Raw genomic sequence first — 25,399 nt, forward strand, 5'->3', positions numbered from 1 at the left:
AACATACCCTATTTGACTTTTCTGTGGTTTAACACTATTTTGCTGAGGGAAGGTTCTCACATGCAGGTGTTTCAGAGCCCTGGCAGAGCTGGCACAGCACAGCCAGTCCCACCCCTGTCCTACCTCTGTTCTGAACAGCAAAGGCTTTACAGAAGGGGAGCTGAGTTACTACTTCAAGTTTTGTCAAATGCTTCAGTTTTCCCTCCAGTTCTCCATCTTACATTAATAATCTGGCATACTTCCACTGGGATAAATTTTGATATTTAGCAGTGGCAGCATCAAGGAATACACGTTAAGTGATTTTATCTTGTGACTGCTATAAATACTATTACACCATATTTTTAAAGAGTAATTCCTCTATAATACGGACTACAATTTTTTCAACAAGACAGGGATTAAAGAGTCTTTGTTACATACTTATCAATCTGGCAGTTTAAGACAAAGTTCCTTACAAGAAATACCCAACAACTCCATTACTGAATGAAAAAGTAGCCAGGACACATTGTCATCGTGGAGGGGAACAGCTACTCTGCAGCTGTGCTCCTTGGCAGAACTGATTCAGCAAGCTTATTAAATAATAAATAAATAAAGGATGTAGTAACATGAAGCTATTAAAAGAGATCAGCTGCTGGATACATCACAGCACTGAGTGCTCAGCTAGATAGGACTTACATTAATCTGGACAAATATACACACATATAAATGCACATATATATATTTGTCCTGGTTGTTTATATAAATATTATGCTATAGTTATTATATTTTACATTAAAATGGTTATATATAATATATAAAAATATAAGTATATTCTATACCTTTGTCTGAAAACAAAAAGAAAATGTTCCTCTTGAGTGAAAGACCACATGGTTCGCAGTTCCATATTATATCTAACCAGATTACACTTCAGAGGAAGCATTTACAAAAGATCAGTTGACAAAAGCATACAATCTAACTAGTAACAAGTAAAAATAAAATTCATGTCAAAAGACCTGCATGAAAGGGAATTTGGGACAGAACAAAATCACTTTATTAACTGAGTAAGAAGAGAACAAAAATTCATGTAACATCAATTACAAAAGAAGGTCTGTCAACAAAATAATTCCTTCTATCCAAGGCTATCTAAGTGTTGATCATCTAAAACCAAAAAGCTGCTTCTTGTGAAATTTTACAACACTAGATAGAAAAAATATATTAAAACCTGCCAAGATTAAGTGCTTAGGCAAACAACTCATTGGGGTATGGCAAACTTCAAAGGAAAGAATTCACTGAAAATTTTATTCAGTGATTTTCCAAATTATACATATGTGGCAATTCTCAAACTTATTTACAAGACAACAGCAAATCAGCTTTCTGCATTTACTATTTTCCATGTGCTGTCACCCTCACTATCTGCCTAGAACCTGTGATACCAATTTAATGACAGACCTAAATCTGAGCCACAACCAAGCTGGTGCCAGGGCAATCTGTAGAGCTCCCCATCTCTCCACAGCACACACTCCCAAGTTTCACTGAGTACAACAGTTCCATTAAACTAACTTCATTTGATATGGATTTTATCACCAGGTTCCTCCATATGGTTTTTTGAATCAAACACGTCTATAACACATTTAGAATTCCCACCATGACAAAAGCCATGAACATCTGACAGCTGGCCAAAATACACACCTGCAAAATCACAGGGTTATGTCAGTGGCAAGAACAGAACAAGTTGAGCATATTTGTTACATGACAGACAACATTTACAGGAAGATATAATGAGCTGGAACTTGTCATAGCATTCCCAAGAAAGATACAGCAAAAGGGACAGCATTGGTTTTGTGACCATTATATTTGGTCTGTCTAAGCACAGGGTGGGGAAGGAGAGAGAATCCCCCCCCCAAAAACCAAACTAAAACACCACCTTAGAGAAATGTAGCTTGCACATTCCACTTAAACTTATTTTCATATATTTTCATATAGAATTGATAGAAAGAATGGCAATAACTTGATAGGTTAATTATACAGTTATATTAACACTAAAAGACCATTCTCACACACAGCTACAGATGACTGAGAAAGAAGCTGCCTGTTACCCTCATATCCAAAACCTGTCATTAAGACGAGGGTAAAAATGGAACAAGAAATACATACAGCAACAGACTGCGCCAGAATCAAAAGCAGCATGTCCTGACTTAATTTTGTCCTTCAATAATGAACTAAAACCCTGTTCAAGTTTTATACTAAAGGTTAAAGCCAGGTAAGTATCATCATTTGCCATCCTGCTCCTGAAGCATAAGGGTGACTTCATCAGGACTGTTCAAGAAGGTAATTCATGCCCTTCTTTGCTGCACTATTATCACCGTGGAAAGTCATCCAAAAACCAGCATGGCCTTCAAAAGGTTATAAGATGACAGCTAAGTATCAGAAGACAGAAGCCATTCAAAAGTATCAAATGAATAGAGAAAATAAATTTTTTAATTTGGTTATAAGGAATGATGCTGCTACATGAAGCTCAGAAGCTGTGATTTGACCTGTCCCCAAGATCCCAGAATTTAAAAATCTGTCTAATCACATTAGTGATGAAATTCTCTCTGCTCTTTCACTTCTCATCTTGCGACAGGTGACGTACCACTACTGATTTATACGCAAAGAAATAAATGCAGGAAAAAAACCCTCATTTATTAGTTAAGAACTACCTGAAAATTGCCAGGTTTCTAACAAAAATGCAATAAAAATATTAGAGTTGGCAAAGCAGAAGTCACCTCACCTGTTAACACAGTAGTACCGACTCTGGGAGATGTAGGGTGTGCACTGAGTTTTTAACCGTTTCCTCTCCATCTCCTTCCAACTGTCTTCTGTACATTTTCTCTTTGTCTGTTTGTCTTCATGTTTGTTCTCAACATACTCTGCATATGTCTGGATCCTATAACTTTCAGCATACCTGCTGGTGTTTACAGCTGTGGAGAAGAAGAGTGATGTTACCTAGAGAACACTGAAATGACAGCATGTCCTCCCTTGAAATAACTGATTTTGAAAAGCAGGACGCAGCGAGTTGTTTGTTCTGTTCATGTAAACCATTTCTAGTTCCATTGTTAGCAATTAAAACAAAAAAACAAAACAAAACCAACCCCAAATGCCACACTCTCCAAAAGTCTCAGTGTCTGAATTAGATGCTCAGAACTCTTTTGAGGGTCGGACTTCGTGCAAAAAGAGTTAAATCTACTTAAGATGCTTCTTTTAAATTAGAAACGATCAATTCTTCAGTCGTAACCCTCTTCCAGATTGCTTGTTGGCAAGAAAAGATTTCCTGGATTTTTTCCCTTTTAGTCTCATTACTTAACCCAGCAGGTTTATTTTGCAAGTCTGCCAGGAAAAGACGACATTTGCAAAGCCTTTGCCAAAACTCTGTTTGATTGCTGTGAAACATAAGCTTATTTGAGCTGCATTTTTGGTTGCACAAGATATCCATGGAAGAAGCACTTAACTAATATCCAGCTGTTCCAAACTTGTATCTTTCTAATGTTTGGTCTCAATTTAACTAAAAAACACTGCCAGTTCAAGGTAGAAGGATTTCTGTCAATGCAAAATTAGAATAGCTTTAAAAATAAAGAAAAAAAAAACTTTCACTGCCTCCACTCAGCAACAATTTAACAACATTCCTTCAAGTCCCAGCATCTTCACAGCTCTCAGCCTTCAGCGAGCGAGCCAAGCTCTGGCCTGATGCCATCACTGTAACAGATGAATCAGCAAATTAAACTGACTGTCAACTGGTGTCTTCTGCTGCTTCCAGCCTAACTCTCTGAAAGAAAGTATTGTAAACCAACCAGTACACCAGTTTAAATACAAACCAAAACCAAGCCAGCAAACCCCAGGCTGTTTTTCACATAATCGGGCCGCACATTTTAAAAATACCATAATTGTAGTGGAGACAAAATCCTGATTTTATTATGTCCTTCCAATTTTTGTGCAGCCATTTCAGATGCAAAGCCAACTTTCTTTTCTAGCTGAAGTGTTGTGATCTCCAGTACAGGTACTCTGTGCCACCTCTGGTCCAAGGAGTAGAAATGGCAAGCTCTAACACTGCATTTCAGAAAAGCTGAGGAATATGGGTGGATGGGTGGATTTGGTTTTCCTCCTCTTTCAGGACAGATCATCTATTCTGTATATTTGCTATGTTACAGTGGAATGAATTACCTATAATATGTGCCATGGCATAGAGATGCTGCTGCTGCAAAGTCTTTGTAATGCACATAAAACTGGGCCAAGAGTGCTGTATATTTAATTTTAATACCAAACATAAATAGCAGCAGTTCTGATTAAGAGCTCCTGAGATTGGGGCACTAACCAAGAGGAGTGAGGCAAACCCCCCCTTAGATTTGTTTTGAACTGTGAAGTTACAGGATCTGTTTGCAGGAATTAGGAGCATATTTATTGCCCGTGGAGTTATGGTGCAGGCACCATGAATGAATTACTAAGGCTCACTGGAGTTTGCTGCATGCCAGCCCACATTCCTCGGGGTAACATTTGTTTAGTTAAACTCAAGTATGTTTTTACTTGCTAAAATCAAGCACAGCGTTACCATGGATCATCTGTTACACAGTCATTTGTTAAAACACAATAACCATTTCACGTTATTTGTTTTGCTACAAACTACGAACCAAAGTTACGGGTCTGCCATTTAATTCCCTGATATACTCAGCCCTTTTTAAAGGAAAAAAAATAAAAATATATGCAGGCTAAAAATAATTTTAAAATAAATCTGTGTAAGAGTCAGTATTTTCGAACAAAGACAACTCTGCCTTCTTGAAATAAGGCATGTATTTTACAGCAACCCATTCATATGTCACACAGACACACAAATATATACCTATACAGCATATATATTTAATATAAAATATTACATGCTGAATATATTGCTTCATCATGGAGCAATTGAAATGAAGGCATATGGAGAAGTCTAAGGAGACACACACATAAATCAATCTTGCATGGTCTTGAGCTGAAGAGCAGCTCTCTGTAAGAGTTTAAAATACATTTTCTCTGATGCTTTTTTGATGAATGCTGTCCATATTGCCAACCAAAGCAAATACAGTTACATCCTTCTGCATTGCCAGCAGAAGAAATGCATTGCTAGAATGCTTTGTGAATTCTAACAAACTAAAGAGAACTTAGGGAAGTTATTTCCTTATTTATTAAAATTTTAAGAGAGGAGACAACTCTTCCTGTGAGAAACCTGACCTAGTAACCAACTCTACACGGCTGCATTTCACCACACATTATCTGCAGGCCTGAAGTAGAATAATAGCAATTGCAAATTATTTTAGGAAAAGCATTTCTGGAGGACTCATCTTCTCTAGTTATCAGGCAAGATATTGAGCAGGCTGACAGTTGTCGAGTGATCCAACAGGAATGTGTACAAAGATACTCTTTTGCCAAGTCCTTGCTTTTATGCAGAGTAAAATCCTGACAGATGGCCACTGACAATATTAAGCCTCTTAATAAATAGACAAATATGTCAGAGAACTGTGTAGGTAAAAGAAAAGCAACAATATACAAATAAAACAAATACACAGAGCTATACAGATTAAGGCTGCAATACTGAACACTCAGGCTTATGAAATCCTGAAGTAAAATTTCACCTGTGAAGCCTCAAAGTGACCTTTGTATCGATGCTGCCTCAATCTTATCTGATCATGTTCTACTTCAAACATGGGGCTGCTGCCTCAGACTGTTCAATTAGTGAGCAGCTAAGGCAGTATTTTCTTTTACTCTCATTAGTCACTCTTTGGTTCCACAGCCTTATTTCTTGCCTTCTAGGGCTGTCCATGCTGCACCTAAACGTTTCTTTAGCAGGAAAGAAGCAATCCTGGGAGTAACTATGTAGCAGTTATTGCCCTATGGAGTATGTTACTCTTAGCCCTGACAAAAGGTTAATTCCAAAAAAACAACTAAGTGCAGTGGATTAGACCATTTTCTTCAGTCTGGTTACAAAAATTGCAAAAAACCCAATTGTTTAGGAGCTAAAAAAAAAAAACAAAACCACCACCCATAAATGAAGGGAGGTAAAATACTACATTAATCTTCACTATCCATGAAGAAAATCTCAACTTAGTAAAAACCACTGACTGAACAGAAACAGAAATTAAGGCTGGTGAAGATGCATTTTCTTGCTCCAAGGAATCAATGTATTAGAGACTGATGGAGAAAAGTAATTTAACAATTTGAAGGATCCATAGTCTCTGAATTCTATTTTATAACAGCAACAATCTGCAGGCTGTATCAAAACTGAAAACACCAGTTTGCACATGGTGCTGCCCATCCCTTTGTTTCCTCTCCTGTATTAGCTTAAGATAGAATCTGCATAGGCACATTCTTCTAAAATAGACTTAAAATAAGAGTGTTTTACAAAGGTTGTCGTCTCTCTTGGTATCTGAATCCAGAACAGGGAGCATCAATGTGGTGACAAAGCAGCTGTTCACTTTATGAAGAGGATGGCAAGTTACAGAGCAAACCAAAATAAACCTTTGGATCTCCATACTGGAGAAAATGGAAAAATGATTAAGTGATCTGAAGGAAAAGAGTTTTACAGAAGAAACAAAAAATGCCAAGTACAAAGGATGGCAAAGAAAGGGAAAGATCCTTAGGCAACGTTTAAACTTAAAATATTTCTCTTGATGAAGAACACAGATGACAGTATAGTCCAGTGAGACATCTCATGCTATGCACATGTAAGTAGATTCTTATAAAGGATTTTAACTCCCTTAAAGATGAAGTCATTTAAATACTGAAAGAATTCAAGCTGCTTAACCTTTGCACCCTGTTTAAATACCTCGGTAATACATTTTGCAGCTTTTGTTTCAACTCATTTCAAAAACTCCAAATCAAATGAAAAGGTGGTCACGATGCTTCCAACTCTACATTAAGAAAAAAAAACTAATATATTCAAACTTACAGAGTACAAAGGGCATTTTGGGTTTAGGGTTTTTTTTGTTTATTTCTTAATTGATGAGAAATAAGTATGGCTGCAGGTGCCTTGAAGGCAAGTCTATAATCTGTCTTCTTAATTCCACATCAGTACCGCTGGAAGTTGTACAATAGCTATCTCTAGATATGATTTATACCACTGGTTCCACTGTAAAACCAGTAATTCATTTTCCTGGTGCAGTCAAGATTCCTGAAGAGAAGCAGAAATCCACCACATCTCAATCCCTGCATTTACTAGTACAGGAATTGTCTTGAACAAACACTGCAGAATTTTAACTTTGAGGATGACTAGTGAAGTGTTCAGATCTGTCTGTGTACAAATTCAAAGTGTAACATGTCCAGAACATTTCTGCTCTGGTCAGAAAGGCACAGTGTCTGTTACTACACAAAGCACAGAGAGCTCAGACCTGCAGGACTTTTCAGACAGAAATGGAACACACAGTCAGATTTCAGCTGATTTCCTCTTGGTAGGAGATGAAGATGGAGAATCCCATGTTGCTCCTTGGCCCCTGCTCCAAACCACCTGGTCTCGTGCCTTTTAAAAACCTCCAGGGACAGTGACTCCACTGCTTCCCTGGGGCAGCCTTTCCAATTCTTGACAACCAGTCCAGTGAAAGCATTTCCCTAATATCCAATCTGAACTCTCCCTAGTGCAACTGCAGGCCATTTCTTCTTGTCCTATTGTTTTGTTACCTGGGAGAAGAGACTGACTCCAACCTTGCTTCAACCTCCTGGCATAAACTTCCCATTAACTTCTTGGTGAGAACACAGTATGTGAATTTTTGTTAATGTAATTTTTCAAAGACTCTGGGTATTACAGTACATAGTACCTGCCCTTTCCCCAAATTCAGTGAGAAGAGCCTGATACATGCACGATCTCAAAATGCTTTCATATTTTGAAATGGTGGTAGTAAGCACTCATGCTAAGCAGAGGGTTCTACAGTAAACCTTATAAAAAACACTAATAAGCCATAAAGTCCAGCCCTGTCTGAGAAAAACTCACGAGTTCAGAAAGATTAATGATTTAAACACAAATCATTGAAAGGCCATCACAATTTCAGCTGCTGCACCTGCTTTAGTCCATTGCTCCCCTGCTGTCTAAATACATTGGCCTGCTCAGTGCCTAGAGGAAGAAGATATCCTGCACACACTAAATTCTGTATGAGCTCATGTATCAGGGCACCAACACATGGAAGAACTTAACATTATTTCAATGCCTGCCATTTATGACAAGCAGTTGCTTTTCACATGTATTTAAAATTTCAAGTTAAGTGTATTTATTGCATTTTAAAACAGCAAGAAAAACATTCCCAGGAAGATTCTCAAGTTGAAATTACTCTAAAATTGAACCAGTGGTCTTAAAATATCGCAGAAGTTATTCATAATCAGAACTTAGATGTTATTAAACTGCACACCTGAGCCTTAGGTAAAAAGAATTAAGTGCAAGTGTTGACTGCCAAGGGAAAATAAATCATGTATATTTTTGAGGTACCACTGATAAACTTGCCCATTATTTTCATTAACATATAACCATGTCAAATGCAAGACCTAAAAGCCAGAATTGTATGCCAAAAGTTGGTTCTGGGGTTTGCTCTACCTGTGCACACACTGCTTTATCTTTTGCCACACATTTCACAAGTATGTGCTTCATGCCTGACACAAATGCTGAGCCCACATGAAGCACAACTTGGCAACAGAAACTTTTGCCTCCCAGACGTCCAACTAAAGGAATATTAACCATTTAACAAATTCTTATTAATTACCTACTTTGAACACCAAATTCCAGTAGAAAACAGATTGTGTTTAATGCCCATTATTGTTTTCAGGTGCTGAAGTTTATGTTCTAACTGTAAAGGGTAACATGATCTGGTACAAGAACAAACCTTTTCTACTCCTAATGAATTAGAGAGGCTGCCAATACGTGAGTCGCATGAATAACCAAATAAAGTGAAGATTCTTGGACATTATTACAGGCAGCAAAATGAAAAGTTTAAGTCTTGACTCTCGTTTTCCAAGGTTTCTGGTTTGTGTGTTTTAAACATGCCATACTCAGTTTGAAAGTTAGGAGCAGCTCCAAAATTGCCTATGAAAATACTGCCCTTTCCCCTACTTATTTTTCAGGGGAAAATAAGTAAAAGAGGAAACAAGTCTTTTTATGCTCTGCAAAGATTCATAGGTTCTTCAGGGTAACAGTTTAACAATTAGAAAATTGGGACGTGCATTCTCCCTGGCAACACCCACACTACTGATTCCCATGTGAAATTTGAAGAGCTGCTCATTAGTTGAATTCAGCTGATCAAATGTATCCTTTTCAAACAGAAAAGCACATGGACCAATGTTTTATCAATCAGTTTGGGACCAGGGTTTAATGGTTACCATCCACAATATTACCTAACTGAGGAACATTGTTTTAAAGAGCACTGGGGGATGAACAGATATGTTTTATGACCTACACATTCAAAATGGATTTCTATGCATATTACCATGAGAAATCCAACATATTCCCAGGGTGCTGATGAACAAGCTTTTAGTCCATTTAAAACACCTGAAGCCAGGAGAGTCAGAAGCAACAGCAAAGCTCAGCAGAGCACAGCAGAAACAGCTCACACAAAGTGTCACATTTTAGGAGGTCTGCCATTGTAGAGGTTCAGTATCATAATTAATTATTTGAAATGTGAAAGACAACTATCAGAATTTCAATACAACTCTTAGATACAGTTGCACAAAACTAGTACTACAGAAAAATCATATTTTAAATTGTCTTGTAACACCTACAAATCTGAACAAAATTAAAAGGCATTGGAGATAAGTTTTTAAGAAACCAGAAAGATCCATCAGCTGGTTATCCTGAGTGTGTTTATCATGGAAGGATGGCAGAACAGTCTTTAAATCATCTGCTGTTCAAGTCTATAACTTTACATTAGTTCAGCCAAATATTCTGTATTTGGATCACTGCTGCAACTAAAAAATAAAGACACCTTCCAGATATAAATGGAGTTTAAAAAATCTGGTCGACCTAGAATCAGATAACACTCCACGCAGGTTATTACAAAACTGATCCTATTTTCACATTTTTTTCACACACAATTCCCTTATTAAAAAGGTGCAAAGTAAGTCTGGAGGTTTTTGCAGTGCTCAGGTTCATCTATAAAGCAAATCTGAACACTTTATCAAAACTTCCAAACGCTCTTCATGTTCTCAATCCATTTATGTTCCAATAAATGCTTTTGTTGCACAAGTGCTTTCTCAATTATATGTATCAATACCAGCTCAGAGTCAGAAATATCTTTAAGACGTAAGCATAGAAGTAGGTCTGCAACAACATCTTGAGTTGTATCATACTGTTTGACAGTTCTCCAAGGCTTTTTATACAGTCCAGAAGACGTAGACATTTAAATAAACAGGTTAAAAACCAGGCCACATTATTAGTTTTTCCTAAGTTCTTCACATAAGCACATCTCACTAAATCACAAGTACAAACAGTGACTTTTATTGCCAAAGCAGTTCATTAAAGAATTTAAGACTAGGAAATAGAATAAAAGAATTAATTTTATGACCTGTTTATTACAGAAAAGAAAAGAAAACAAAACAAACAAACAAACAAAACCAAAACAAAACCAAAAAAAAACAAAACAAAACAAAAAACCCCCCAAAAAACCACCACGAGTTTTTAGCAATTTTACAGTGAAAATCTCACAGATTTTTGGTAACTGAGGTTGCTGTAGTTTATCAGCTTGGTTGGCTCACTGCTTTCACTACGAGAATCTATTGACCTGATTTCATAAAATCTATAAAAGACTATAATCACCTGAGCTTTCAAACAAATAACATGTTTTCTAGCATGCAGGCCACAGATCAACCCTCCCTGTTTGTCAGAGCACCAAAAAATAAAAAAAACCACACACAGACAGAACAGTGCCAGAAAGATTCAGTTTAAATATTCTGCAAGCATTCGGTTCTTTCCACAATACAGAGTTGCTGTAACAAAAATAAAACAACAAAAAAACCCACCCAATAAAAACAAAGAAGTGGTGGTAATGTGTATACCAAGCATTTTGTCAATGGGTAAGTAACTGAGGTGAAAGCAGTGGGGAATTTACTGCAGCAGCATCTAGGAAGGCTTTACTTGACATAATTCTTTATCTGGAACTTCTCACCAGAAGTTACATCCCCCTTATATCTATATATACATGAAGAAACAATGGCTCTTGGTGCTATGGAGCAATTGCTGTAAGGAGGCTGCTGGAGAGCTCTCCAAATCCTCTGCAGAGCCCTGGATGGATGAGGAAGGATGATAAACACCCACAGGGTGTTAATAAGGAATTACAGAGATGCACTGATTGTGCATCCACAACCTGAAAGGTTCTTTATCTGAGCTTAGTAACATGGATGATGGGGAGCTCAGTGGGGTTTACTAATCTGGTGGTTTTTTGCTTTTAAGACCTTAATCATGGGAATTCTGGCAGGATATCTCTTTAAGTGCAACAAAATTTCAGCCACTTAATCAGAAGTGCTACATACACTGCTGTTCTTGCTGGCTCCACAACATTTGATGAAGCATTTCAGTGAACAGGGATGGCACTACCATAACATATCCCAAACAATCATCTATGATGGTCCACTCCCAGTCATTGTTCCCAAAAGTTAAGTTTATAAGTCAGTCCTCAAATACATACAAAGGAACTACAGAAACCACTACGAGCTTGTGGATCCAACTACAGTCAACCAAAAACCTTAAAAACCTTCACCCAAACACACAAATAAATCCCCCCCAAAACAACATAAAAACCTAATGTAAAAACCCTCCACACCAAGAACACCGGAAGAAATACTTTCAGTAAATTCAGAGATGTTGGACTCTTCCTCTGTTTTTAACACAGTTCTTGATGATTTCTTCTGTTATTTATTCCATATTTCATGATGATATTTAGATGATGTTTTGCTCTGTGCTTCTTATACTGAAAATGGTTCTTTCTAGAGTACCTTGCACAACTGTAAATAGTAAAATATTGTCATCTGTCCTAATTATGTGAATTAGAAATGAAGTTTCATTGATCGTACTTATGCAGTCATGCACAATTTTTTTTTCTTTAATCTAACCCCTCTCCTAAGATCTAAACCAAGGAGCAATATATAAAAAATCCAAATGCAATGTACTTCCAAGAAAAAAGGTTAAATGTATATTTCCTATAGAACTTATACCCATCAACTTTTTTCAAAGCTAAGTTCATAAAGTCAAATAAAAATTGAAAAATCTCTGGAGAGATTGCACATTGTAAATGCACAAACTGTAGACACATCAGCAGTCCAGACTATTCAAACTATTACTTTGCATGTGTTCTACAATACACCAAAAGCCTTCTCACTTCATTTCTTCCTTGCAAACCAATCCAAACATGTATCAGCCCAAAGGATATTTGGAGGCAAAGACCATAAAAGTCTTTGACAGTTCTCCTCTGTGCAAACAATAAATAGTCTCAATAAATACTCCACCACGTGAAGGAACCAGCATTGCTCTACCTACAGGTTCGGGGATTTAGAGGATCATGGAATGAAACGCTGAACTCTCAACCAAGTCCAGTCTGGGCTTGTCTTTGCTGCCCCACATGTGCTGGTACTATAAAAGTCTAATTCCTCTGAGCATCAGAACCAAGTCAGTGGTTCTGCCACAGCAGTCACAGACCCTGTGGGTTCAGGGCATTTTACAGGAGCCAGTTGAAGCCTTAATGCCAAAGTAAATCCAGCAACACTCACCTATTGGTACTTGCTCTGGCTGGCTCAGTGACACAAATGCTGATGTATCATCAATCCACGACACCTGAATGTTACCTAGAAAAGGCAAAACAAATTATTATGACTATTTTTATCTTAGGCTCAGTCACAGATTTTATCTGATGTGACATGACATAAGAGAGTCAATGAACAGTAACTGCACCTGCCAAGGCTTTTGCCCACTGTAAAGGTGTGCAGTGCATGCACATGGGCCTGGAACTGTTCAGAAATTTTGGGTTGCATGTGCACCTTGTACACCCTCAGACCCTCATGTCCTCCCTTCACGGGTTCTATATAATTCCACTCAATCAATTGAAGCAATTTGCTGGGAATTTCAGCCCTTGACTCAGATAAAACCAGCTCTTTGGGTGGTGATGAATTCCAGTAGAGTGGGGCGGGCAGAACATTGATCACACAAATGGAGAACTCCAGTTATTGTGACACTAAATCTTCCAACTCTGGTTTGTTTGGATCCCACCATCCATCATTTCCTGCATGTGCAATAAAAACTTCATTTGGGTCAATATAAGGACAAATGCACAAAATCATGGACCTCATTCGGAAGCTGTTACAAGGGAACAGTGACTGGAAGTAAGTTCCTCTATTCATCAAGCAGTTAGTGCACTTTCTGTGTGAACGGCTTAAAATGTCACATTAGCACTAAAAGAGCTCATAATCAAGCAAAAACAGAGGAAAGGATTCCCACTCCAGACACAAAGTCTTATTATAGTCTGAAATCCATTTACATCTCCTGTCTGCATCTAAGTGCTCTACTGTTAGCACAGTTCAGATATTGAAAATTGGTGCCATTTTTTTTCAGGTGGACTAGGAAATCAAGTTATATATAATGTTACACCACCATTTAACCTTCAGACATTACAAGGTTAAAAACAATGATGCAAAAAGGCTTAAAAGACATTTATTCTCAGCTGTTTAATCTATTTAAATCTAATTTAGCCTACAGGTTACAAGGTTATAGCAGTCTCTTCTGAAATCCAGCCAGATTATAAACAGATTTTCTAATTATAAAAAAATAAAAGCCTAGATAGATTTCATTTGCATGCTATGTATTTGAGTAGCCAGCTATTTAGGAGTTTAAGTTATAATCATTTTGATCATTGCCAAAACCATAATTAATTCAGTATGGTTTCTGACATTTCCCTGTACTAAAGGGCTAAGGCTGCTATTAAGGAGAGCCTACACTGAGATTTCAGATGTTAAAATTTCTTTAAACACTTTTTAGGGCAAATAAATTCAATTTCTCATAATTCAGCTTTGAAGAACACAGGTCTTTGTTGCCTGTGGGTAAGGGTCTTTACTGTAGAGAGAACACCTTTTTGGCAGGACTCTAACATTTCACAACCCAGGAAAAGCCCGACCTGATTTACAACTACAACTCAAAACTGTGCATTTGGTAGGACCCAACACTGAGTTTCCTTGAAATGATAGAAATTACTGCACAATTTAACATTGTTCCACATGCATTGACAAGTTATGGCTCTAAATTTCTTCATCTATGAAGTTCTCCTTTTCTGCATTACTAATTACAAAATTTTCTAGAAATCATTTGACACAGTTGAGATCATAATCTCCTGTAACTCTTCAACGTGGCAGTGCTGCCCTGTGTCCCTTTCCTATATATACAGTCAATTAATTCCAATCTACCCTGAACAGACCAAAAGAAAAATCAGAAAGGAGAATTCTCCTGAACATCCTGCCCTTGGTGTAAAACAGCAAAGAGGATCAGGGACAGATAAAAAAAAAAAATCTCCTGAAGTTCAGCTACTCAAATGGAATTCAGTGCCCAAATTTTCACTGAGTACTTATTTTTAATAAGTTAATAAAAATCCAACCTATTGATGGCACATCATTTTAGTCATTGTTTCAGAAAGGCTGCTGCACTCTAAATGACTTCTGACTTTGTATTTTTAGCTAATTAGAGGTTTCGATGCCTGCCAACACATGCTGCCTTTATACTCAGATTTAAACATTTTAAATATATAATTTAAAGAAAAAGTCAAACATTAAACAGTGGATGCTGAGTTGCAATCTGAAGAGAACCGCAGCAAATGCTCTTATGCAATTCTCCATGCTCAAGAGATGCTCCTTTCACACTGTGTCACATTTCATTATTATTAAGAAGCAAGAATTTAAGAGAGATAAGATTAATAAATTAGATCATTCAGCAATACTGCTAAGCCCTCAGTAAATATTGTGCATTTCAAAAGGATGGTGAAATGGGAATAAAGCTCTGAAAAGCAAATGCATCTGCACTTGCAGTATAAGATTTAGCAAACAACAGAGCCACGTGCCACTTACTGCAAGGCCAATGCAGATGAGCCACACACTGCAATGGAAACCAAGAAATAAAGCAGGAAACTTCCCTCTCTACACTTCTAGAATGGATCAAATGGCTTCAACACTTTGAAGATTTTGTCCTGTGTGACCCTTGTCTGCTCACTGCTACACACAGCGTCAAACAACGGCCTTTGCTAAAGAAAGGGGAAGTCAAGTAAAGAATTATCAAGTGAAGTAAAACATCTTTGCTCAAGTAGGAGATGAAAATCTGATTTTTTGCTTCTGAGATGAAGGCACAAAGTAACATGCATCTTTTCTGCAAATAAATTCAAAAATTCTCTCTCTATAAACTAAACATGCAAACAACATTAAAATCCACAAAATAAAATTTTCCTTTTTATACTCTTTTTTTAAACATTCCCTACCTGACTGTTCCTGGCAATTAACCACTCAGTATAGATATTAGGACTATATAGGCCTTCATTTAACCAAAAAAGTTTATGAATATATTCCATATATAATTTCTTATCACACAGGCAAGAAAAGTTTGCCCACACTGACACCATGACAGAATTGCTAACGGTTCCTGGACCCTGACTGCATCAGACAATATAACAGTTTTATTCTATGAACAAGGGTTGAAGCACATATTAAACACAAATTATTCCTGGTGAAAAACTGAGAAGGGTTAACAGAGCTTCCACCTTTCTGGCAGGAAGACACGGTACAAAGAAAGCAAGAACAGCTGAAGGAAACCTTGGCATGAGAAGAAGGAGGAAAGGCCAGAAATGCACAGAGAAAAAACAGAAGTAAAATTTTTAAAACCTTATTAACAAAAAATCCCAAACCAATCGAAACAACAAAAACCAAACAAAACCACCCCACAATGAAAAAAACCCAACAAACCAAAAAAACAACACTCAAAGCTCAGACTTGAGTGAACACGATATGAACACGAGCTTAGAAGAACACTTAATATATATGAAGTGTGCTATAAGTTTTACTTAAACTAGATTGTCACCTTTGAAAGGGACGTTTTACAAGCTCCATTTTCTTTAAGAAAAGTTAAAGAGTGAGTTTGCAGTTCAGTGATTAGCAGGAACACACACCATAGTCTATAAAACTAGAAAACATGTCTCAAAAATGTACTTCAAAGTCACTTAACACTCCAGTAGCTTGGACTACCAGAATGTGACTTAAACACACAAATGACTGGCTACATTTCAGAAGTAACTACATCAGCATTTAGCTCCCTCTTAAGGACAACTCTGATGCTCTCCCAAAATACAATGCAGTCTTTGCACTGCATTTGCATGCAGTCAGGTTTGACTCCACTCACTTGGAAAAGTTTTAAGTAGTAGTTTTTATAGTACATTTATAGTATGAGTTTTAACCGAAATTCCATCAAAGACATCCATTTATGTAGAAGTGAAGGCTATATACTAAAGCTGTATTGCAGCAAATCCGATTTTAATACCTTCAGATTCCACATCAGCATGACCAAATAAACTACACAAATTTAAGAATCTAAAGAAACTGAGACTAAGCTAAGAGACTGCACAGTACTGCAAGTACTGGTACAGTGAAACTGCATTCACCCATGAGACTATAAAAACATCCTGCAGGAACAGGTGTCCCCCTGGTATGCACAGAGTCCTGAAGGATTTCAGGATCATGAACACCCCTCTAGAGCAGCAAACCTAAACCAGTTCCAAGGCTGACACTGCAGCCCCTTCAGCTGTTTCACCGCTTGCATTAGAAGCTTCATAGAAGATCAGAGTTCTGCTTCAGTCCATTCTAGGCTAGAACAAATTCAGAATAATTTTTTACAGATTACAATTAATACTGATATTCAGTACAACAGCTGATTAATTTCAAAACATTTTTCTGTAACAGCTGTAAGGAATTCGGATAATTCACGTCTATTGCTGCCATATTTTTTGGCTTTTGGCAAATCACTTAACCTCACACTGCTACTCTGCCTCTCTGTCCCCCTTCGACTGGAAAAGCACCGGTATTCCCAGGATTTTGGAAGGAATAATCTGCAGCTTATTTTGAGATAACACGGCGGTAAAACCTAAATCAAAATCTAGATTAAGCACTACCCAAAGAGCAGGAGTTTGCAAACCCGAACAGGGGAACGTTCGGCTCCGGAACCCCGGGAAACGGGAATTTCCAGCGGGAGCGCCGCGCGCTGGGCGAGCGCGCCCCCTGGCGGCGCGGCCGGTCCCCGTCACAGCGAGCCGAGGCAGCGCCGCCGGGGAGAGCAGAACTGCGAGCCGGGGGGGCAAAACCCACGGAAACACCGTCCACACGGCCGCTCCTCACCACGAACAGCAACTCGGGAACCTCTGCCACTTGTTACAGTCTCGCATCCTGCATTTCCAGTAGGGACCACTCAGTTCTATCCATCGGATTGGCCCCACACTGCAGGTGCAGAGACGCTGCACAGGGCACCAACCCACAGGAGTCAAATATCAGGGGACCACTGGCAACTAGTTCAGATCTCCACGTCCCTGCATTTTATATTGCTACTTAGTAAAGGAGCAACAGGACTACTCGTCCCTAGTTATTAAACAGCTTTTCTGTTGTTTCTTCTGTCTTGGATGGTGTTCAACATCTTGAAATCAAACTGGCTATTTCCAAGCTTGCTCGCTTGTCTAGACTCACCTAAGCTGGAGTCTGGCTTTATGCAGACTGCAGGATGAACCTCATTCCTAAAGCCTCGATCTGCCTTTCACACCAATCCCTGTTCCCTTTATCCACCTCCATATAAACCCTCCCAGGGGAGGCTGTAAATAAAAGGATCAAAGATCCACTATATTCAACAATGAGCACATATAAAGATTTCTAAAGGGCAGTTAATCAGGGCAGACATTATCAATGCATCACTAGGAAGAAAGTCCATAGGACACCATTCAAAAATTACAAAAGGTTGTTCCTCGTTACCTGTATTAGGAGTAAGTCTGAATCCACACACTAAAAATAACAACACAAACCAGAAGCATTTGCTAATGACAAAAAAAAAGTGAGGAAATACAGATTATATCACTCACCAAAGGCACTGAAAAGCTGGTAAAGGTCACTAGTCTTCCACTCTTTGGGAAAAGTAACATGAAGAACATGATCTCGTTTCGGCTGCACTATAAAACCAAAAAAAGTATTTGTTAAAATCAGTGTCTTCAGAATATCCAAAAAAGTCATCCAATGTGGTAAGGTAGCTTTTTCCCCCTTTCTTATTTTTTAAATAAGAAAACAGGCCAAGATCTACAATACTACATCAGGCACCAATGTTCCATTTTGCAAACTGCTCCAGTTTGTTGAAGGTAACTCAACAGTTACCTACACCCAGCTTGATGTGATCAGATTTTAACTAGACCATCTGGTAACACCTGCAGGAAAAACTTCTCTCTTTTTTGGGTACACAGACAGAGGGACTGACTTACATCTTAGTGAATTACCCTCCTGAATTCTTCTGTAACACAAACTTTTCTACTTTCCAATCTCCTTAGCTTTCAGCACTAAAACAGGAGAGTTTTTCAAGGTGTATCTCATTCAAGGAGTACATGTCCAAAATCAGATCATCAACCACCTGTTATTGCTAAGTGCTTTAACCTGTTTCACTCAAAACAAGCCCCGGTTAGCCTGAGTTTACCAGACCCTCCCTGCTAATAAATTACAGCTCTACATGAGCAGCTGAGAGCAACCTCAGATTGGACAGAGACACAAGCAGTTAAAGAAAGCAATCCCTTCATGAGCACTGGTGGAGTCCTGTTAACTGAATCTGCTACTTGAAAAAACAAAAAGGACACAAAAATTTTTAAGTTAAGCACAAATTGTCTTAACAAGCAACTGTAGGTCAATTTACTGCTGTAGAGCCTACTGAACAGCCAGCAACTCCAAGTTTAACTATTTGTAATCCAGCAGTAGAAAATTACAACCTGAATAACTCCAGTTTCAGATGTTACTACAGCCTTTTCCTGTTGATTAGGAGAAGAAACTATTCCTAATCTTCCAGTATCAGTTTATTCCTAAATTCACTGTAAATCTGCTGTTAAAACCTCTATAATTTCTACCTAGTCAGATGAGAAATATTTGATTCTTATTCTGCTTTGCAGTCACTTCGTGCAGCAACTTCATTCTTTTTAAAGGAATTTCTAATACACAGTAACAAAAGAAGATGATTAGGATAACTTTCACTTATTTTTTCAATACTATTCAGCCTGGCATATGTTATTGAAAACCATTATTTCTGGGAAAATTGCACAAATTTGCTATTATACTACAGGACAAACAAACTGACAAACACATCAAAATTTATGACAAAAAATTATGAGCTGTGCTGGTCTGTTTTTTAAAAATATAGTCTCCAAGTGCACCTGCCACCGTGTTCCTTGCACGGCTTTACTTGTCTGTGTCCCCTACAGACAACAACCACACAGCACCCTGGACCTGCAGCAGCGTTTACATCTCAGAACAGCAAGAAAAGCCCCTAAAGCAGCCAGCCCAACATGCCAGCCCTACATGTGCTTTCTGCCTCGAAGCTTAGAAAGCCCCCCTCGTCCAGGTTCTCCTCCAGCTCGTGCATCAGTCTGTTCCACCGGAGCGGCTTTCAGATAAAACAGACAGACTTTCAGAGCCAGACTCCTTCTTGGCAACTCTTCTTGGCAAAGCATCAAAACAATCCTGTAAGTTGGCTAGCAAGGGGAAGTAGCATCTTTACAAATTAGTAGCTTTGGCATTCTCTCAATGACCCAAAGTATTTATCCGTTCTTCCACTCAATATCAAACAGTTGGGGAAGGAGGTATGCAACATAATTAGATAAGCATTCCAACAGATCCACCGAGCCAGAGCTCAGTGATCTGACCACCTAACTGAATTAAAAATTAAATGTATGCCCTTAGAGCATATATTTTCCTCTCCTCTCTAGAACTGCATTCTGTTACTATTAAACTGGCATCTAATGAAGAGTCACACCCCAGTCTGAGCTTTAGGATGCACAGAGTGGAAAACTTCACATCAGTGTTGCTTCCAGATGGGTGTAATTTTTAAGACATCTGTGTATCTGATTTCACAGTATAAAATTCAGCTTTCATCTAATCAAGGACTAGACTGACCTCCACGACTTCACATTTTCTTAAGTCAAGGCATCAGTGGAAACACTTATCCAAAGTTTTCTCCCTCATAGTGTAACATCCCATAACAGTAAGGGCATTTACATTAGTAAAATCTGCTTTCATATAAATGTATTATCAACTCATTACAGCCCCGGGTCTGTAACCTGAAATAACTTGAAATGTAAAAATATTTCAAGTAATATTTTTCCATTTATCACAAGAATTCTGATGTTTAGGTTGAAGTTAAGTAAAGGTACTGCTGCACATCAATTACCCAGGAAAGTGGCCACAAGATTTTCAGAACCATTTGCTATTCTCTGGTTTGCATCCTGTATTTACTGTTGGGGTGAGGGGAGAGGGGGAAAGTGTTAAGATCCCACATCATATGTAGTACAGTACCTAAGAATAACGACCCCAAATAACCATAAAGCTGTTAATTTCCAACTGTTACATTTAGCAACAGTAACTTGATCTGTTCTCATTAATCCCCTTTATAATGCAAATTCTCTGGTCAAAGTTGAAGAATTTATGGATTTACTATTTTGTTAAAGGAAAAAAGTGGGGGACACATTTAATAAATCATTTGATAAGTAGCCAGTAACCTAAATACAGCTGATGTCCCATGCTTTACATACATGATAATTAATCCTTACACTTCTTCCCCCAGGAAATTTGTCAGAATGGTACAAAGTTTACAATGAAAGAAGCTACTCACAGTCTGGTCCTTCCAAATTGAGATATGGTATGTCCATTACTCTCATAAGAAACAGCCTGAAGCAGAATGGAGAAGAACTATTAGCAAATTTCTGCCTGAAGACCTTTCAATAAGCTTTCCTTTTTATAGTTTTTCACGTGTCTGTTCTGGAATTAACCACCCCAAACATATCTTCAACTATATTAAAACAAACAGACCCTTTAATTAAGTCAAATCCATTACCCAACAATCCATATTCAAAATGTTACTTGGTATCATGCTAATAATGCTACTTATTCAAAAAAACAAGGACAAAGAAGCCCCAAACTGTTACTGCTGAAAACAATTAAGACAAGTGGGGAAGTGAACATTCAGCAAGTAGCAGCTCTGTGCAGTAAGAGCCATTGCACAGTGGACAGTGTAAAGCTGCCATCATTCTAAATACACATAAACTTTCCCAATTTCTGAGCAGTGCATCATGCTTTAGACAGAATGGATCCTAAAACCCTAAAACTGCAAAAGCCATCACGACTTCTGTGGAGAATACCAGGACGAGGCTTTTGCCCTTTAACATGTAACTGAAGAGTTTCTCAAAACATTCAAGAAATGTTTTCAATAAAAGCTCTTATTCAGCTCTGAAACCTATTTCCCTCCAAAATAAGATAAACAGCCTAAAATCCTGTCATAGGTACAGATGCCACATTGTTACAAAACATTTGCTATGTACAGTGTTCACTGGAGGGCTAAAATAAGTAACTTTTCCCTCATAACTTTAAAAAGCTTCTAAAATGCTTATCAGGTTACACTGTTCAACTAAGTAATAACTGATGTAAACAGCTGACAAAAACATATTAAGTGTACAGAGTGATCTGTAATGTCCCACAGATTCTTTGTATCACACCACACTCACTGTTAGTTTCTAAGGGTTTGGATCCTGTGTCCTTATGGTTACCTGTATCCCTGAAAAGTCTACTGGAATGCAGCTGATAACTTGGTTTTGCTATAAATATTCAGGAGCAAGAAAAAAATTCTAACACTGGGGGAAAAAATGGGCTCTATGACAGGTTCACATGTGAGCCAGAGGCTCTTCAGAGAACTGGCACCACTTATCACACACTGTTCCTCCTAATTTCTCCTCCTGAGTCTCAGGGAAGATACAGCACAACGTGCACTGTGTCCCTCTGAGCACTGCAGAACCCAAAAGGAACTTTATCAATAAAAATCAGAAACATCTGCATCAATTACTTCAGAAACTTCACCAATTCCAGCACAGCACTGAGTAATGAAAACATTTCACAGAAGAGGCCAGAGTTTCTTCTTATGTTTAGCCTTTGGTGCCACACTCCTGTAGGCTTGGCCCCATCACAGCTGTTTGTAAACTGAACACCAGTGACACGTTGAGAACAGAGCCAGCTTCAAAACACAGATTCCAGGAGGAAACAAAGGAAGATTTCCTCACTCTGACATATCCAGAGAGATCCAGGGTAATACTGACAGGTAGGTAGCAGCTTTCAGAAAAATAAAAGATGAAGTCTACTAAAAACACACCAAAAACTCCTAGGGAGAACACGAGTTAAACTTCCCTCCCCCAGCTTTTATCATGTTAAGGAAAGCAATACAGTGGCCAACAGCAAGAACAGGCTTATGCCAAAAAAATACATATACCTGAAATTAATGAAGATCAGATTTTTATCCTCAGAGATAAATCCTACATTTATATCTTTGGTCAAACAACTACATGGCTAAACAGCACATAAACACAAACACACACTCTCTATAGGATAAATGCTGACTGTAATATTAAGTGCACTTTAAGTATATTACATAAGTAACAGCAGTAACTTACACCACATGGATTGCACATAATGCATAATTAAGTATCCATAACTGCAGTTCTAAGATTGGTTATCTATCTGCAGAACATTTAAATTAATAAGGTTGTTCTGTAGGACAATATGAACTCTATATTAAATTAGTTTGATTCATGAAGTTGTAGCTGACATTGATTTTCACTACATTAACTCACATTTATTTAAAAGATATACAGACCAAGCTAAAAAGACAATGTTATTTCCTACAACGTTGAGGGACTGCAGGCAGATCCCATGGTCAGAGGACAGAGACCTATTTCTCAACAGGAACTCTGAGATATTTTGAGGAAGCTACTTGGAAGACAATTGTTTCTATGGCAAGTCAGGTAAAATGAGAAGAGGAAGGCTATCATCTGCCACTTCACAGCAATGCACAAAGAGGCTCAAGGAGTCAGCACTGTTCCTCTGCACTGAGTAGGATGAAGGTGTGTCATGAACTGTGTAGAGAAACGGATTCAGCAGAAAGAAAAGGCATCTTTCTAAACCCAGACCAGTTTACCAGTGAACTGGTACAGCCACATGTGGCTCTAAGCAGAAGAACAGCCATTGTTTACTCCTACACTGCAACTGGAAAGTTATTGGTCAAACTGCAGAGAAGCAAACTGATGTTCTTTTGCAATGATTTGGCAAAGAAAATTAAATTAACATAGAGAAGCGAAGGGAGAAATGAACTTATTTGCAACACAGAGCACCCAACTCCCTGGTGAGACATTTTCCACAAATACAGCAGCAAACCAAGTGATTTCCATAGATTTTGGTTTTTTGATACCCCTTTGTATAAAAAAAATATTTCTAAGATAATTTATATTTCTATAGACCATGATGCTATTCCACTCAATAAAACATGGTGCTCTCATTTCTCTACACCTCTTTCCCTCACTGCCTCCAGCTACATCAAAATACACAGCATTCAAACAATCCAAAGAGATACAAAAGAACATCGCCATTAAAATTTTGGGAGGGGCTTGCAGATAGGGGCAGGGAAGTGTGGAAGAAGAGAAGAGCTGTTGCTCTAAACCAAATGGTCAGAAAATTTCAAACCAACTCCACAGTACATGACACAATAACAGTACCCAAATTATACACACAAGAGTTTAGATACTGCAATAAACTCATAAATGTTCATCAGGGATTACTCACAGCACACTGTTCACATGAATGTGATTTTTCCAAGATGCTGTATATACAATAAAGCATAAAGATTACAGATATGCATCTCTGGAATTCTTGGCTTATTGAGTTGTTTATCATATAACTTACTGCATTATGCCTAAAAGAGACAAATAACCCTAAGGCAAAGTCTGGTTTTAATCAGTTCTACTCTTACAAAACCCACGAAACTAAAGATTTTACCCATGTTCATCACTGACCTATAGGAACATTAACCCATGTGCTGGTCACCACTCTTGAACAGCAGGCCAGGAAGTCCCATAACTTTGCTGATATAATGGAAGACATCAAAAATTACTACTGAAAAAACTATTACGTTCCTTTGAAGGCTAAGATCATAAAAATCAAAGCTTGATTTTTTAGTTTTAAATTTATTCCCCCTAATCACACTAGTGACAAGCCCATTGAACAGGAAACATTTCCAAAATCCTGTCAACCACACCAATGGTGTGAAAGTTTAATCAGTAAACTGCATTGAAATACTAATACCTTGTACTCAGAGATCTTGAAATGAAGACTTCATGAGCAAGCCAAAGATTCATCAAGTAGTCTCCTCTGAAGAACCTTTTCAAGACTATCCTGATATATGTTCAAACTGAGAACATTGCTTCTAAATAATTGTCTTATAAGAAGCTCCTCTGTGTTCAGCTTCTTTCAGGAAAAAACTTTTGTGACATAGGGTATAACTTTCATTTGTTCAGCTTACTGTTCACATGTAGCAGTTTGTGTTTTGCTTGAAGAACATGACTACAGCTCAAAAGAAAAGGTTTCCTTGTTCTGACTGCTGCCCACAGGATCAGGTAGAACTTCTGGAGGAAGGAGGAAGAGAGGGTTTTTTTCTCCCCAGGAGGAAGAGGACACTCAGCTAGGGAAAGCTTCTACACCAAACCAGAGACAAGTGCATGCAGCAGGAAGCTGGCTGGCAGCTCAGAGCATGCCTGCAAAAAAGCCCCAGAGGCCACAGACTTACCAGGGATCTTACTATGGGAAGTGCACAAGCCCTGGATGCACTTACAGGTGCTGGACAGACCGAGTTCTGCCAACAGAGACCTGGTCTGCAAGGACTGATCAGAGCAAAAAGATGTGTTCATTCAAACACCAGCAGCTCTGGCTTCTCATATGTACTTAAATCTCTTTTATTTCTTAAAAAATAATTTAAAAAATGAGTTGTCTTATGCTGACTTGTTATTTTGCTTCATAGGAGAAAGAAAACTAGCTCTACAAATCCAAGCTTTGGCCTGCTCACTATAAGGGAAACGTGAGACAGCCTCGTCTCTGAGCTTTGACTTGGGTGATGTGGCAGATGTTAGTAAGAACATGACAAAGCTTCTAAAATCATGTGAAAGTAAGACATGGCAAGTCTTCCAAGTTTCCATGATTTAAAAATAATATACAGCTTTTCTGAAACAAGAAGCTGCAAGTTCTGAATAATGACAGAGCAGATAAACATTCTTTTCTTGCAAACAGCAATTTTCAGCTCTTGCTTAAAAAAGAAAATAAAAAGAAGCTGCTC

At 38.1% G+C, this 25,399-nt stretch overlaps 1 protein-coding gene across 3 annotated transcripts in view; it reads right to left on the bottom strand.

Moving 5' to 3' along the window:
- The window catches only part of PARN (poly(A)-specific ribonuclease), a 48,496-nt gene that overhangs the window by 7,108 nt on the left and 15,989 nt on the right, over positions 1-25,399 (bottom strand). For all 3 annotated transcript variants that reach the window (XM_027655112.1, XM_027655111.1, XM_027655114.1), the window contains 4 exons: positions 20,867-20,922; positions 18,090-18,176; positions 12,718-12,792; positions 2,747-2,936 (listed from right to left, as the gene is read on the bottom strand). In XM_027655112.1, coding sequence (XP_027510913.1) covers positions 2,747-2,936; positions 12,718-12,792; positions 18,090-18,176; positions 20,867-20,922 — 408 coding nt within the window. The remainder of the gene's footprint in view (positions 1-2,746; positions 2,937-12,717; positions 12,793-18,089; positions 18,177-20,866; positions 20,923-25,399) is intronic.

Source organism: Corapipo altera, unplaced genomic scaffold, assembly GCF_003945725.1.
Source record: "Corapipo altera isolate COAL_440 unplaced genomic scaffold, ASM394572v1 98, whole genome shotgun sequence".
Taxonomy (NCBI): domain Eukaryota; kingdom Metazoa; phylum Chordata; class Aves; order Passeriformes; family Pipridae; genus Corapipo; species Corapipo altera.